Source organism: Echeneis naucrates, chromosome 10 (genome assembly GCF_900963305.1).
Source record: "Echeneis naucrates chromosome 10, fEcheNa1.1, whole genome shotgun sequence".
NCBI lineage: Eukaryota > Metazoa > Chordata > Actinopteri > Carangiformes > Echeneidae > Echeneis > Echeneis naucrates.
In genome coordinates this window covers 8,240,991-8,257,813 of record NC_042520.1, presented here as the reverse complement: position 1 = coordinate 8,257,813, position 16,823 = coordinate 8,240,991, and the positions used below count along the sequence as shown (strand labels likewise).

At 39.2% G+C, this 16,823-nt stretch overlaps 1 protein-coding gene across 2 annotated transcripts in view; it reads left to right on the top strand.

Moving 5' to 3' along the window:
* Positions 1-2,233: 2,233 nt before the first annotated feature.
* med12 (mediator complex subunit 12) overlaps positions 2,234-16,823 on the top strand; it is a 22,254-nt gene continuing 7,664 nt past the window's right edge. Inside the window, exons 1-26 of one of the 2 annotated variants that reach the window (XM_029512896.1) lie at positions 2,234-2,368; positions 3,115-3,219; positions 3,492-3,683; positions 5,122-5,281; positions 5,469-5,644; positions 6,186-6,296; positions 6,657-6,929; positions 7,083-7,229; positions 7,560-7,659; positions 7,753-7,889; positions 8,049-8,180; positions 8,865-8,991; positions 9,191-9,420; positions 9,533-9,592; positions 9,696-9,869; positions 10,201-10,345; positions 11,254-11,372; positions 12,647-12,790; positions 12,897-13,060; positions 13,831-13,962; positions 14,347-14,574; positions 14,675-14,819; positions 14,959-15,079; positions 15,798-15,908; positions 16,012-16,125; positions 16,250-16,386. In XM_029512896.1, the coding sequence (XP_029368756.1) occupies positions 2,267-2,368; positions 3,115-3,219; positions 3,492-3,683; positions 5,122-5,281; positions 5,469-5,644; positions 6,186-6,296; positions 6,657-6,929; positions 7,083-7,229; positions 7,560-7,659; positions 7,753-7,889; positions 8,049-8,180; positions 8,865-8,991; positions 9,191-9,420; positions 9,533-9,592; positions 9,696-9,869; positions 10,201-10,345; positions 11,254-11,372; positions 12,647-12,790; positions 12,897-13,060; positions 13,831-13,962; positions 14,347-14,574; positions 14,675-14,819; positions 14,959-15,079; positions 15,798-15,908; positions 16,012-16,125; positions 16,250-16,386 (3,786 nt within the window). In that variant the 5' untranslated portion in view covers positions 2,234-2,266. Of the gene's footprint in view, positions 2,369-3,114; positions 3,220-3,491; positions 3,684-5,119; positions 5,282-5,468; positions 5,645-6,185; positions 6,297-6,656; positions 6,930-7,082; positions 7,230-7,559; positions 7,660-7,752; positions 7,890-8,048; positions 8,181-8,864; positions 8,992-9,190; positions 9,421-9,532; positions 9,593-9,695; positions 9,870-10,200; positions 10,346-11,253; positions 11,373-12,646; positions 12,791-12,896; positions 13,061-13,830; positions 13,963-14,346; positions 14,575-14,674; positions 14,820-14,958; positions 15,080-15,797; positions 15,909-16,011; positions 16,126-16,249; positions 16,387-16,823 lie in introns of those variants that run through there. The other variant, XM_029512897.1, reaches the window with a different exon arrangement.

The following is a 16,823-nucleotide window of genomic DNA, read 5'->3' as shown; positions in this document are numbered from 1 at the left end:
CAACATTTCCTGGTTCTGTGTTGGGCTGTAATTAGGTCCTGAGTTCTACCTGTTACATTACCCACAAGTGCAAGCTGAAGTGACAACCTGATCACATGCACTTTGAAACACAGTGCAGAGCAAAAGACAAACACTTAACTGATGTGAACTGCCAATCTGTGACCTTGTTCTTGCAAATCAAACTCTAACAATGTGCTCCTCTCAGTCCATTATATGCACAGCTGTCAATGAACAAAATCAATTCCTTTACAAGGTTGGTGAATACTTTGAGTTCTTGAAGCTGCACTGGAGTGAAAAGTGATAATGATATATTGATTAATTTTCCAATGCATGAATAAGAAATTGCAAACAATGGAACCCTGCAAAAATACCCAACCCCCTACCATAGTATCTTTTATTTCTAATCAGATGGAAACTCAACCATTCAGGCTCTTACATAGTCATCTCAATCCTCAATATTAAATGTTCTTCATGGACAAAAATATAGGTGTCCAAATGTGTATGTGAGGAAAATGTTGGCTGGGAATTTACTTTCTTAGTTGACTGTCACTCAAAAATATTAAAACTGTCGGTCCAGCTACCTTGCTGGGCAGAATCATAGAGAAAACTGCTGAATTTTTCCAGATGTTTTACCAAAGAAAAATAATATAAATATATATCCGGCTGTCATTCATTCTTCAGTTTCACAGGGCAAAAATTACATCTCTTTGCAGTGTGCACACTATTCATTGCTGGAATAATATAATTTTGTATTAACATATAAATTACACCACCCTTTCAGCTTTTCCTTGTTCTGGATCAACACAGCAAGTGTGACTTGCATTGTGGATTTGGTCGCAGTTTTTATACCTGATGCCCTTCCCGCTGCAACCCTCCCCATCTATCTGAGCAATGAAGCAGCACAAGATCACCAATGGTTTGCATCGTGGCTGGGGTTTGAACCCTGGGCCTCTGCATGTAGCTCTACCACTAAGCTTCATCTTGGGGCAAGATAGATTAAATGATTAAATGGAATATTTGAACAAAATCTAAACAGTGAATTGTTGACACAGCAACAGGGCTTCAAAAACAATACAAAGAGCAGGACTCGCCCAAAGGCCCATATCATCTCAGATAATTATGCATGCTGGTTGCAAATATTTTTGGACAAATTTTCTATCAAAGACCAAGTGCATGTAATCACAAGGTTTAACAAGATTTTTATCTTCTGAAATGATAACAAATAATAATGCAAGAGTGGTCATATAGTAAAGTTGTAATTTTTTTCATGACTGGAAATGGATATGGGGTCAGGTATGTTGCTATGCAAGTTATCCACCTGCATGACCATCATCAACTTTCAATGACCATTCGATCATAATTTGGACTTTCTTGATGAATAGTTGATATCTATTTGATCAATTTAACCATTGTTATAACTGACAGTTCACATTTTTTTGTTTTTATACATAAATAGGTTGCATCACTTGAACAGTAATGGATATAATGAATGAAACTTAATAATAAATAACCTCGAAGCTATTTAATTCGCATCATTTGGTTCTTTGTTTTAATATGACTACTTGCAGTAGTTGCGCGGTGTTAACAGTGCACTACAGAGTCTCACACTTAATTTATTGAATCAAGAATAGATTTTCATAAAGTTTATTGGATAAAATCTTTAGATATGCTAGCAAACATAAACAAGTCTGGTATCTCACTGTGAAAATGAATCCTATCACTTCTATAAAGATATTAATTTGACGCTTTTTTCATTGTATTTCGGAATGATGACAATAAAAGGTTAATTGAAAGATGGAAATTGAAGAAAATTTGCCTTTTAAGGAATATCATAGATACAATGTTTTCTAGATTTTTACTTTAGGAGAGAAGTATCACAACTTTTAACAAACTCATGTAAAACAAAACCCATCTTAAATGCCTGACTCTTGAACAATTCAAATCTCTTTCTGAAGTGTCCCATCTCAGGTTGAGTTAATATATTGGCTTCATCATGCAAACACTGTTTACTTTATTCAGTTGGTTGGTGGCTTTATTTAATACATTAAATTAATTAAATGAAATAACATTTATTGCCTTTAGGATAATAGTGTTTCATGATTATAGTTATAAGCTCAGATGTATGTTATGATGTGTGTTTGTGAAATAAATGGACTTGCTCAGATACAGCAGTATTATTGAAGAACAGACTCTTATTGTGAAGTCCGCGGCGGAAGTGTGTCGGGGCTGCTGAGGAGGAGGAAAGCTCTGGCTGTGATGCCGCTGGATGATGGCTGCCTTCGGGATCCTAAGTTACGAACACCGGCCACTAAAGCGGCCCCGGCTGGGCCCTCCGGACGTTTACCCTCAAGATCCGAAACAAAAAGAGGTCAGATTTTGACGATGCCCGGTTCGTGAAAGCCGGGAGTGGCGTTAGGAGGAGGGAAAGGCAGAGACGAGCAGCAGGCTAACCTCAGCTAGCCTCCTCAGTCGGCCCGGGCCTAGCAACAACAATGAACGGCCCCCGGTTGTCAGATTCTTTGCTAGCTCGGCTGCTTATTTGATGAAGAACCGGTCCGCCAGAGTCCACCACAGTTTGTTAATCCAGCTCTCTGCTCTTGGGTGTTTATATCCTCTCAGAAATAAACCAAGACGGCTGCGAAGCAACATACGCTGGCCTCTTTTTTTTATTTTCTTAAATGTATTATTTTTCTGGGGTAATTGTTTGTTAGCTTAATGTTTTGCTACAGCGGCTCAGCTAAGCTTCATGATCTGGTCCAGTTTAGTTCAGGCTCAGTCATCTGAGGCTGCTTTTAAAATTGGAGTTTGGCCTAGCAGCGTTTTGCTGTTGGCTCATGATCTATTATTAACCCAAGGTAATGTGTTGATGTCAATGAAAAACTCGCTGCTTCGGCTCCGGGGTGTTATGTCACCATATCTGCAAATATTTTTTGTGCATGAAGACTCAATTACATTTAATTATACTAAAGTGAATTTTGCTGGTGGAAGCAAACACGCTTAAGCCCCCACCCAAGTTCCCTTTTATCATCTACTAACTGGGATAGCATGAGAAAATGATTGTAATTATGTCATTATTGACATTAATATCCACTGAAAATGTGTGCCTTTTTTCAGGATGAGTTGACTGCACTGAATGTGAAGCAAGGATTCAATAACCAGCCAGCTGTTTCTGGTGATGAACATGGCAGTGCCAAAAATGTCAACTTTAACCCCTCAAAGGTAATGATGACAAATGATGCAATTATATCCACTTTTAATTTTAGCCAACCCTTTTGTCCATTGTCAGTTTCCTAGTCGTGTATTTCCTCTTTTTTGTTTTGTTTCTATATTGTACGCATTGCTTGTTTTATGCAGTTTTATGATGTTCATTAATTTAAATATCCCCTGAAATATGACATTGTCAAATCTGCCTGTACTTTAACTACCAGGCTGTTATATTTTTGTGTTTGTGATTTATTTTGCCGTCACACGCTTCCCTTAATGCTTTGCAGATTAGTTCAAACTTCAGCAGCATCATTGCAGAGAAGCTGCGTTACAACACATTTCCAGACACAGGGAAGCGTAAGCCACAGGTCAACCAGAAGGATAATTTCTGGCTTGTCACAGCAAGGTCACAGAGCTCCATCAATAACTGGTTTACGGATTTAGCTGGGACTAAACCCCTGACACAGCTGGCAAAAAAGGTAAGACCCTCATGTAAGCCTTCTTCACAAAATGGTGTTCTTCCCATTTTGCTTTAACTGGTAATTGCAGGAGAAATGTACATATGAGATGTTTTCTCTGCATTTGTCTTTCCATCTGCTTCAATTTAGGGTGTCTGCTTTGGCTGGCTTTGTGTTTTTTAGGGTATTACCAGCGTCCAACATTCTTGATGCATATGAATAATATCAATTCCAACTGGCAAATTTCAAGTGAGACTAAAATAATTTCAGTTGATGGATAATAGTTAATAATAATAATTAATGGTTAATTCAGTTAATAGGTATTGAGCTGGATGTAGATCATTAAGAAGCTGGTTTCGACCCAAAAACGATATAAAAATGGATGTTGTCTTAGGGTTAAAAAAAAAAGTGACATCAAGGCAGAGTTGCCTTAAGCCAGCTTTCTATTGAATCCCATCTGGCAATAACATCAATGTAAAAACAAAAAGCATTGTTTTAAAGAGAATGGGGGGAAAATGCCCATCACTTGATTTTTGGGATATAATGGTATGGTACGAATACACGCACATCAAATGCACTGAAAATATTACCACACTAAACAAATTGGAACTACTCGACACTCCTTGTTTCCTTTGGTTGATGGAACACAATCACAAAGCCCCATATGTTGTTGTCATGCCATCTTAGCAACCTCAATTAGCATGTAGCACCAACAGCCTCACTGAGCTTGGGCTACCCAAGCAAATTTGAGTTAATTAATCTAACTATCAACATAGTGGAGCCATCTGGCAGCTCTTTTTAACTCCTAGCTTTAGCACAGAGGAGCGTGAGACTTAAAAGTTGAAAATGCTTACAGTATTTTCTACATGCAGCACTTTAATTTTTCTTCATTTTATTACTTCTTATTATTTTCCTTCCTCGAACCAGGTATGTTTTTATTGAAAAAGAATAATGTTTATCTTTGATTTTTTTCACAGTTTTATGTCTTTAGTTTGACAAGAAATTAAAAACAAGATCATGGTTGGGTTTTTTTTGCATTTTTCTCTACCAAAAGGTTACCATTTGAAAACCATGATTTCAAAACCAAAGTATGTACCGAATCGTGACTTTAGTGTACTGTTATACCTTTGACAGGTCACTTTGCAACACAGTTGCAGTAGTTCCAAATTTCTTTCCAGATGCTTTATCCACACCACAGATGAAACAATATCAAGAAAACAATAGGAACTATGGACTTCATGCAAGCTCTTCTTATTTTCAAAACAAAACATACTATGATGAAAAATACATTTTGTTGAGTGAAAATAAAATCCCCTAAGAAGTCCTGTGTACTGCTTTGGTTTAAGCATTGTACATTTTTCCTTTTGTTGTCCTTTTTTAGGTCTTTTGTTAGCAATATTCCTCATATATGCATTATTTCACTCAGCATTACTGATTCTGTGAAATTTCCTTCTTTTAGGTTCCAATTTTTAGCAAGAAGGAAGAGGTTTTTGGATATTTGGCTAAGTACTCAGTCCCTGTCATGCGTTCAGCGTGGATGATCAAGATGACCTGTGCGTATCATGCGGCCATCACAGAAACTAAAGTCAAGAAGAGGCATGTGATTGATCCTTGTATAGGTAAGCAAGTTTAAGCATTAATGTGAATCAAGGGTTATTTCTCATGACTTTGGTTCAAAATAATAAGGCCTATTTCAGTGGAACGTTAAGTATAGTAAAAAAAAATTTTAGCAGAATATGTGCCAGTTATTATTAAATTTTTTTTGTGAATTTTGAAATGCATTTTCCTGTGTTTCTTTGTATGCAGAATGGACCCAGATAATTACTAAGTACCTGTGGGAGCAGCTTCAGAAAGTGGCTGAGTTTTACAGACAGTTTCCCAGTCAAGGTTGTAGCTCACCACTACCAGCCACTCCTGCTGAGGTCGAGACAGCCATGAAGCAGTGGGAATACAACGAGAAGCTGGCCATGTTCATGTTTCAGGTCGGTTACCTTTCTCAAGTCTACCGCTGAGTGGGTTCAAGTAATCCTGTTAATTTTTGCAGTGCTGCTCTCATAGTAATGGGCTGGAATGGATCTCCGGTTTTTAGATTAGTTGCTACTGTGCTGAAAGCATAATATTTGTTGAATGTATTGGTGCACTTTGTCAACATGTAGCTATCAAGCAAAATCTTTTCCCTCTGGTTGTTGAGTGTTTTGCTTTCCAGCAGCAGAACCCTCAATTTAGTGTAGCTTTTTTAAAAACAAGTGAACATCAGTTTTAATGAGATGTACAGCATACATTACAGGCCAAATGTAAATGAAAAACCTGCATGGTTTACATGAACATGTAACATGTTTTCTTTGACTAACAGTAATCGCATGGCATTTGTGGAGGGTGAATTATGAAATAAATAATAATGATTTACTATTTAATGAACCTGACTCCTTCAGGTGAATAAGTTAATTCTATATTTTGACATTAAAGGTTGTAATAGTTCTCCATCTACTTGATATTTAGATGAAGTTTTGTTTTTGTGTTCAGGATGGTATGCTAGACAGACATGAGTTCCTGACATGGGTGTTGGAGTGCTTTGAGAAGGTCCGACCTGGTGAAGATGAGCTTCTCAGACTCCTTCTGCCCCTTTTACTACAGGTATACACTTGTATTGATTTACTGTCTCTCTACTATCTCAGCATCTCCACATCGTTCATACATCGCTTATGCACTGATGGATTATATTCAGGAAATGCATAGACCTACTTAGAATTCACACTGCTACACAGTTGCACACACTAGCCGCTCCGGGTTACAACAGGCTTCAGCAGCTGTCAACAGTTTATCACGAACTCGCTGTGGGTCTTCATCCGCAGCACTTTGGCGGCGTTGACCTTTGCTGACAGTGGCTTCTGGGGCTCTATGGCCTCTCGATTGGTTTCTATTTCCAAAGTTGACTGAAGTTAATGGTCACTGACTGCTGTGGGTAATGCTGTGTCTCTCTCCTCCACCCTGCAGTACTCAGGGGAATTTGTACAGTCGGCTTACTTGTCACGAAGACTGGCTTACTTCTGCACACGCCGCCTCAACCTGTTGCTAAGTGATGGGAGCCTAGGCCCTGGCACAGGAGGACATCCAGCACATGGTATCTTGACTCAGCAGGGTAACGCCTTGCCACCAACTCCGACATCCCAGCCAGCAGGAGGGAACCAGCCCCAGACACCCTTCACAGATTTCTTTATCTGCCCACAGCACAGGCCTCTGGTGTTTGGCCTCAGCTGTATGTTACAGGTATAACACTTTATGTTAACTGACATATGGGATAGTTTATGCATTATGCTCTAATTAATATCTTTCAAATACTACCACAAAACTGAAAATAAATTACTAACCTGCTCTATTTTCCCTCTCCTTTGTTTTCTGTATCTGTTCTTGTCACATCAGAGCATAGTGTTGTGTTGTCCCAGTGCTCTGGTGTGGCATTACTCACTGACGGACAGCAGAAATAAGACTGGTTCCCCTCTGGACCTCCTGCCAATCGCCCCATCCAGCTTGCCAATGCCAGGTGGCAACACTGCCTTTACACAGCAGGTACCACAATCAGCACCAATGTAGTGTATATCCTTTTGTGTGTTTACTTCACGATAACTTGTAAGTGTGCATGAGAGAAGGCAACCAACTTACTTCAGAGCAGGCAACAATCTGGCTGAAACAGATAAAATAAGACAAGGCAATAGACTGCGAGGAAAGAGACAGTTCTTCTTGTACCCCTAAACCTGCTGGAGAAACTTGTCTCCTAATAAACACAGGTGCAGATATTCAGGCAGTAGTTTATGTATTCAATTTGGGTTTTCTCATTGGCTTTTGGTTACCTTTATACATCAGTTCACAGGATGTCTCTCAACCCTTCTTTCACCTTAGGTCCGTGTAAAGTTGAGAGAAATTGAGGAGCAAGTTAAAGAGCGAGGCCAGGCAGTGGAGTTCAGGTGGTCTTTTGATAAGTGCCAGGAGACCACAGCAGGTGAGAAACTGCTTCTATATCTCAGCAGATACCTGTTAGCAGTATTAAAAACAGGTTTCTTGGAAGACTCATGTTTGAGCTCATTTTTGCCAGGATTCACCATTGGAAGGGTTCTCCACACTCTGGAGGTTTTAGACAACCACAGCTTTGAGAAATCTGACTTTAACAACTCACTGGATTCGTTGTACAACAGAATTTTTGGGTCAGGACAGAGTAAAGATGGCCATGAAGTAAGTGCTCTGCTCTCTATTTTTATTATGCACAAACAGAAATATGAAAATATCACATACACATTGTCAGAAATGTTAACTGAGCCAAAAAATTTTAATCTGAACAGATAATTCATTTTGTTCCTGGCACCAAGTCTCACAATGCATGTTTCTGTCCAGATGTCACCAGATGATGATGCGGTGGTGACTTTGCTTTGTGAGTGGGCAGTCTGCTGTAAGCGTTCTGGCAGACACAGGGCAATGGTGGTGGCCAAACTGCTGGAAAAGAGACAGGCTGAAATAGAGGCTGAGGTAAAAGAAACACAGCCTCTGTAGACCTTCGATTTTCATTTGTCTCTGTTGCTTGTTACACAGAGAACTAACTGGTGTCCCCACATGTTTAGCATCAGTCTTCTATTATTTGTTCCTTGCTTGACTTGTAATCCCTTAAATACAGAAATATCAACTTGTGACTCTGCATCACAAGTTTCTACCCACTGTGTGTCTTTGAGTTACAGGAAGTTCCAACACAGTTTTCCTGTCAAGATTTGGAGTGAAAAGACTTGTTTAGTTTAGAAGAGATAAACATGCTCAGTGTGTTACCAGAAAATGAGCAAACATTTGAGAAAAGTTGGAAAAGATATAACAAATATCACAAATATATATTTTTCTCTCTTATTCCTTTAATCATCTTTTGACCCCCCACAGATTTATTTTGGAACCCCATGGTGGGGTCTAAGTCTCAGGAACTGTAATCTGATGTCTGAAAATATCCACCTTTGATAGTCAACTGCACAGAGCTCCAGTTAATATATTATGAAACAAGATTTTCCTTTTGTCTGGCAATATTACAGTAAAGTTTTAAATATTTCTCATACATAATTTGCGCCTTGTGCAATCTGTAGACTAAAATGGACACTCAAATTATTGTGCAAGATAAAAGTTTTTTGAACAAAGGTTCTGCATTTAGTGCTAAAAGGTTGTGTTTGTTTGCAGAGGTGTGGTGAGTCGGAGGTGGTAGATGAGAAGGGCTCTGTGTCATCCGGCTCCCTCTCAGCTGCCACGCTGCCAGTCTTTCAGGAGGTTCTGCTGCAGTTTCTTGATACTCAGGCCCCAACACTCAGTAAGGGTTTTCTTTGCTCACTCATTTCCTGTGGCTGTAATTCTCAAATGTATCAAATTTTATCTCAAACTAATACTGCAGGAAGTTTATCACCCTTTGCTTTTGGCTGTTTTTTAGTTTCCAGTGTGTATTTATTATAAATGTTTTGGCATGGGAAACTTACTATTAAATTATTCAAATCCTCTTTTCCTTTCTGCAGCGGAGCCTGGGAATGAAAGTGAACGAGTGGAGTTCTCCAACCTGGTCCTACTCTTCTGTGAGCTCATCCGTCACGACGTCTTTTCCCACAATATCTACATGTGCACATTAATTTCCCGCGGTGATCTGGCTTCTGACTCCCACCTGCCGCGCCCGCGTTCCCCCAGTGATGAGCCCTCAGATGAATCAGAACGCAAAGAGCAGGATGCGGGCAGCAGTGTTAAGATGGAGGCATGTTTGAGCCATCTGCTTTTAGTGTTGTGGAGAGTGATGAGTCATTCATTGCAGTACAAAATAATAGTGTGGAGTAAAAGGGTAACATGAGTTTAATGTTTCCCAACAGGATACTGGTCTATCAGAGTCAATGGAAATCGATCACAACTCTAGTGCTAATTTTGACGAGGTAAAAACAGTTCACAGAACCAGCAATTGTTGCATGAACATTTCAGAACAGCACACATTGTGAAATTTGTTTTGATTCAATTCAGCCTTCTTATACCTTGCAGATGTTCTCTCCTCCGATGCACTGTGAGTCTAAGGGCAGCCCCTCCCCAGAAAAGCCAGCACCTGAACAAGAAAGCAAGGCCAGCTGCAAGGACAAGGGCATGGACCCGGCCTTTCCTCAACTCTACGAGCAACCCCGGCACATTCAGTACGCCACTCACTTCCCTATTCCTCAGGTGAGAATTCTCTCAGTTTGGGATTTAAAAAGAAATTCCAGTAAATTGTATTTATGAATAAGCAGCTGTGGCTTTTTAATAATGTTAAACTGAACTTTAGCAAAGGTTCAGTCCTGAAATACAAAATCTGACTACTTGTGACTGTGTCATGAAGAATAAGTAGTATAAGTTTTTGTTTTTTGTTTTTTTTTTTTTAAGTGGCTGTAAACTCTCAGGAACCCTCTTCTGTCCCCCGTAATGTTGTTTGATCTGTATTATTTCTCACTGTGCTGCTCGAACATCAAGTGTATCCAGTTTATGATGATCTTTATCCTTTTGTCTTTGCCTTTAGGAGGAAAGTGCCAGCCATGAGTGCAACCAGCGGTTAGTGGTCCTCTACGGTGTGGGAAAACTGAGAGATGAGGCACGACACACCATCAAGAAAATTACCAAAGACATCTTGAAGGTGCTCAACCGCAAAAGCACAGCAGAAACAGGTAACTCAATTTGATCAGCTTTTTGACTGATGCTTATCGCCCTACGTTTGCCATTTAGTTGACATTGACAATTACCATAGCTGTAGGCAAGCAGTTTGTCTGCCTGCCATTCAAAGTTAAGTTTTATCAATTTACTTTTACCTACTTTTTATGTTTAGGAATGAAAATTGAGTCAATGAAATAGCTTTAAAGTTTGGGTTAGGGTTAGGTAAGTGTTGCATAATTTATTAGGTCTATCTTTTTCCTGCTTCTCTGTGTATATCATCATTGAATATAATGTTTTACCTTGTACAAAGCAGGAGCTTCATCATACTTGGATATTAATAACACACTGTTCACACAAATGCAAATTCTGATTTCTTACTGTGGACACTGCAGCTGTTTTTTTTTCTCCTAATAAGTCTCTTACTTGAATACTTTCCATTTGTATTTCCTTTCTCATGCCCTTCTCAAGAGAACAAGCTTTTTCCTTTATCGACCCAGGGGATGGCATTACTCAGTCTTCTTTCCACCCCATTTCTATGCTAATAGCTCATCTGTTCACAGGCACTTTATCTCAAATACATGTGACCTTATTAAGGTGATTTAAGGTTTTCAGGTTTTCAGAGTTATAATTGCAGCGATTTGAGTGTTTTGTGTCAGCTTAGCACACTCCTTTGAGCTCATCATGACCTTTAGCTCACAACTGTTTCTCTTAAATTTAAAGTACCACTTTCCTTTTCTTTAGCTGCACTTACAGCGGTGTCTTTTGCAGCAAAGTTTCAAATCGCAAATAAGATACCAGTCCACTGGTTTAACTTTGATTTTATGGCTGATCTCCTCAACAGACTGGAAATCTACTGACCAGTCATGAGTTGCTTCTTCTCTCTTTTTTTTTCCCCCACACCACTCTTTTCCCACATATGCAGGAGGAGAGGAAGGACAAAAGAGAAAGAGGAGTAAGCCAGAGGCCTTTCCCACTGCAGAAGATATCTTCTCCAAATTTCAGCACCTCTCCCACTTTGACCAGCACCAGGTCACCTCACAGGTAAAACCACACGATCTCATCAGTCAAGAGAGTTCATCAGTGCAGATACTCTGGCAGCCAAAACAAGAGGCCTCCCAAGATGATTCATTTAGGTGTAAATTTAATTTGAGTGTAATTTGATTTCTCTTGTGAGGTGTTGGAATACAATTTGAATAAATAATGTACTGGGATGGCTGTAACTTGAAAACCCAGCAGATTATAAATTATTTAAATTTCACACAGTACAGGTTGGAACATGGAGTGCAGCTAATCCAGAATGGAAAAAAAATCAGTAATATTACATAGAGGATCAAATATAATTTGCAATTCCAGTACAGTTTCATTTGCATTTTTAATAGCTTTTAATTCAAGTATAGCGAATGGCAATCAAGCAAAGCAGCTTAATTTATGTAGCACCTGTTCTTCATGGTAGACATGATGTGCTGCACACAGCCTGAGCAATGAAAATTGGCAGCAAAACTATGAAGACTTTGAAGATGGCGAAAAACAAAACATGAGACATAAATAAACCAAAATGGAAAAAAACCCAACAACACATAAATGTATGAAGAAAACAACAGATGACAAAAAATTAATAACATGCAAATTGTAATGTAGGAGTGAAATTTGATAAAATTGAATAATAATTAAACTAATCAAAGGAATTTAAATTAAATCGTTTTAAACATTAGGAAAGCAGGCTGAAATGTGCAACTAAAACATGCTCTGTTTAATTTTAAAAGACAATAGACAAAGTACTTAGGAGGAACATGTTCCTGTGGATTAGAGCTTAAGAGCTAATGGCAGTCCCAGGGTCACAGCTGTGTGAAATGCATTTAGATTTAGAAGGTCCCACAAGGACAAAAGCTGTTTGATTATGTTCAACTTTGCTTTTTGTTTTTGCTTATTTTCTTGCTAAAAGGTAGATGAGATGAGAAGATCAATGGTACTTAGGAGCCAGTATTTCTACAAAGCCAAGCTAATGATAGTAAAAATTTATTAATTATTAGGGTTAATTCCTGTATTGTCAAACCTGCTGACATGAAGTGATCTGTTTAGCATAAAATTTAATTTGATGTTGATTTGATTTGATTGTCAGATTTTACCCCAAAACAACAACAGTTTAGTGGCTCGTGGAATATTTTGACTATCTTTGAATGTTCCTACTCATATACAACATAGACAGAGAGAGCTATGCTAAATATCAGTGTCAGTGTATTGTTTTAGAGCCAAGGCTGGTTGTGTTTTTTTCCTTTTTCTTTGCATATTAATGATGTCTAATACTTTGTGTGCAGGTGTCTAGAAATGTGCTGGAACAGATCACCAGCTTTGCCTTAGGGATGTCGTATCACCTGCCTCTTGTCCAGCACATTCAGTTCATATTTGACCTCATGGAGTATTCCCTGAACATTAGTGGCCTCATAGACTTTGCTATTCAGGTATAGACAACTTCACCACTAATTTTGCTTTTAACATGGATAGATCCAGATGAATCTACTTTTACTCATCACTGTAAAACTTTAACTGACTATGTGTCTCTTGTAGCTTCTGAATGAGTTGAGTCTGGTGGAAGCCGAGCTGCTGCTGAAGTCATCCAGCCTGGTGGGCAGCTACACCACTAGCCTCTGTCTGTGTATTGTTGCTGTGTTGAGGAGATACCATTCCTGCCTCATTCTCAATCCTGAGCAGACAGCGCAAGTTTTTGATGGGTATGTGATTTAATAAGCTGTAATGATTGCCAACAAATGACAAAATTTGGGGCCAAAAACTTGGATTTTATAGTTTGATAGTCATTATAGTGAAGTCAATTAGAATGGAAGTTGGATCTCATCCCTAAAGGGTTGTTAGCAGAGAAACATCAGTTAAGCTCATAATTAAAGTAGTAAAAAGAGTGTTTGGAATTGCAAGTCAAAGATTTTCCTCTATCTTCAATGGGGATTTTTATTGTCTGAGGACTGCTGACAAGGTGCTTTCTCCCTGAATGTCTGTTCTCAGTTTTTTGTGATGTTGCTCAATTCTGAAGTTGTTTGAAAGTAATTTTTGTTTTAAGCACTATTTGAATTCCTTAATACTTAGAGATAGAGCGCCCTAATGTAAAGCCCACTTAAAATCAACACAATTTAATACAAGTTTATCTTTAGAAAGTGTTTGTAAAAGCTTAATAGTTTGGGAAATCTAATTTGCCGTACTTATCAAGACTTAGACAAAAATATTGATGCCACAGATTTTTATTTCTGGTGAATACGACGCTTTTCCCAGCAGCCAGCTAACTAAGTTTAAACTTACCAGAGCCTGGATTTGTAGCTTTTCCAGGGAGTATGTGTTGGACTGTTTGTCCAGGATTGTTATAAGAGAGATAGGCTTGGTCACGAGCATCTCAGCAAGAAATCAAATAAGCTAAACTAAAATGTTACAGTTCTCCTTTAAACATGCAGTAGAAGGCGTTGCTGGTGAGTCACGTGGGTAAATGTGTTCACAGGTTGCGTATCGTGGTGAAATCAGGTGTCAACCCGGCAGATTGTTCCTCTGCGGAGCGTTGCATCTTGGCTTACCTGTATGACCTCTATACATCCTGTAGTCACCTGAAGAACAAGTTTGGCGAGATCTTCAGGTAGGAATGATGTCGCTGTTTTACAATGAATGGGTTCCATGGCTTTATCAAAAAGCAACAAAAGGACCTTTCTAACGAATCCCTAAAGGATTGATGTTTTTATTTATTTATTTTTATTTTATTTTATTTTATTTTTTTTGGACAAGGGAATATGTCAAATAGTGACTCAAATGAAATCTGAATTCTATGCTTTATTTTGTGTTCATTTTGTAGCTATATATTTTATGTACTGGTCTCAGGTTTGTTGCTCCTGTTAATCCTGAAAATCCAGCAGTACATAAAGTACATTAAACTTGTAGTAAAAAGCTGGTGCAAAAAAATCCATGTCATTTTTAGTTTTTCCTCTTCAACACCAGCCTTATCTCTGATACTGTGTCCTCTCAGTGAGTTTTGCTCCAAAGTGAAGAACTCCATTTACTGCAACATCGACCCATCTGATTCCAACATGCTTTGGGATCCTGTGTTCATGATGGAGGCCATCGCCAACCCATCAGCCCACAACTTCAATCACTCCATGGTGGGAAAGATCCTCAATGACAGCCCAGCCAACCGATACAGCTTTGTCTGCAATGTGCTCATGGATGTGTGTGTGGACCACAGAGACCCTGAGAGGTGTTTTACTCTTGTTAAAATTGTTTCTTGTTTCTCTCAGGCTGCTGCAGTTCTTAACTCTTTATTGGACTGTTGCTGATTTCATGTCTGTGCTTTTAAGGGTCAACGACATTGGGATCCTGTGTGCAGAGCTGACAGCGTATTGTCGCTCTCTGAGTGCCGAGTGGCTCGGCATCCTTAAGGCTCTCTGCTGTTCCTCTAATAATGGCAACTGTGGCTTCAATGATTTACTTTGTAATGTAGATGTAAGTTGGAAAATAATTTGTCTTGTCTTGCTTCAATGTATAGTTTCTTTCCAGAAAATTACATGTCCTCTAAATTGCAGCATCTATTCTCAACCTACAGAATTCATTTTAAAGTCGACCTCTGCCCTGTCTCCTTCAGGTTAGTGATTTGTCCTTCCATGATTCCCTGGCAACCTTTGTAGCCATTCTCATTGCGAGACAGTGCCTACTCCTTGAAGATCTGGTTCGCTGTGTGGCCATTCCTTCCCTCCTCAATGCAGGTAAGGATTATTTACCCTTAAGCATGCAGAAGTATATACTGCCAAATAAATCAGGAAAAAAGTGTTATTAAATCAACCTTATTTCAACATGCCTTTTCACCATCAGCTTTAAGCTTAGTTTGGTCAAGACTTTTTGCCATTTTCTGTTACAGCCCCTAATTCATGTCCACTTCAGTCGCAGAATGTAGAACTAAATACTCCAAGGTTGAGAACCATTATCACAATCTCAGGCCATTGGGCTTTCAATATATGAAGTGAACAGTACATTGTTGCTGCACTCATAGAAAGGAGAACCTCTCTCTAACCTCTGTGTAATTTATTACTTCTGTCAGAGAGGAAAGTAAATGTGGCATATTTGATCTGGATCCATGAAACCTAGACATGCTTTGTGCAATAGCCAGTGAAGAGCCTCTTTTCCAAGCTTTGATACAAAACCTCATTCAGACATGCTGTTTGGTGTTTTATACCACAACTACACATGCCAAATGCCAGCAACTCTGGCTTGTGATAAATGCTTTGTTTTCACTCCTCTTTTCATGACAGCAGCTCCATGAAAATTCATTTTCATTCTGCCTGATTAGAGGCCCATCTAGCACAAGATTTAAGTGGGACTTTGGTCTAATAGATGATGTAACCTGTGAAAAACAACGTGTACCTGAGTAAAGTGATGAAAAGTCACTCCACTGATCTATAAATGCTTGTCTGGACTAACCTCCAGCCTGCAGTGAGCAAGACTCGGAGCCAGGGGCCAGACTTACCTGCAGGATTCTGTTGCACCTCTTTAAGACTCCACAGCGCAACCCTGTCCCCCAGGATGGTGTGAAATCAGGTAATGAACATAAAAAATAAACAGCCCTTGCATCAATACTTTTTCATTTATACCTGAACTTGATTGTCACTCTGCATCTCATCCTGGTAATTTGACTTTGCAGATAAATCTTCAGTGGGTATCCGGTCTTCTTGTGATCGCCACCTTCTTGCTGCCTCTCAGAACAGCATTGTTGTTGGAGCAGTATTTGCTGTCCTTAAAGCTGTCTTCATGCTGGGTTAGCATCTTTGTAGCTCTGTCATATTAATAAGTTTATGGTCAGAGCCTGTTTCCTAAAAATCTAGTTTTCACTGAGTTGGTCTATCTCATTGGTTGATTTAACTGGTCTCTTCTTGTTTTAGGTGATGCTGAGCTAAGAGGCTCAGGGCTGTCACACCCCGCTGGCCTTGACGACATATCTGAGGGACGCAATGTCTCCATAGAAACAGCCAGTCTAGATGTGTATGCAAAGTACGTTCTGAAGACGATCTGCCAGCAGGTGAGTCTCTGAGCTGAAATGAGGTGATGATATGGAGGAAATGAATTGCAGTACCACTGTTAACGCAGTCAGGATGAAATGGAAAATGTGAAAATGAAAGCACTTAGATAACTTATGAGAGAGACAAATGGCTTTCCACTCAGAAGAGCAGAGCACAATTTGCTTGCCATAGTCAGTTTTGCCAGTGCTCTTTTCCACTAATATAAGCTATCCTTTTTATATATTTATGTAATAAATAAAGGCTTTTTATGCCTTTATTTTAATACGTATTTGGCAGAGAGGCGATAGGGAGAGGATAGAGAGGTGAGTGACATGCACCAAAGGCCATTAGTCGGATTGCCGTTTATGTGAAATGTGCTCTAACCACTAAAACTCCAGAAGATGTTACTTATGACACATGGATGTGAAGGCCAGAAAGAGATGGAGCTGATGGTTGC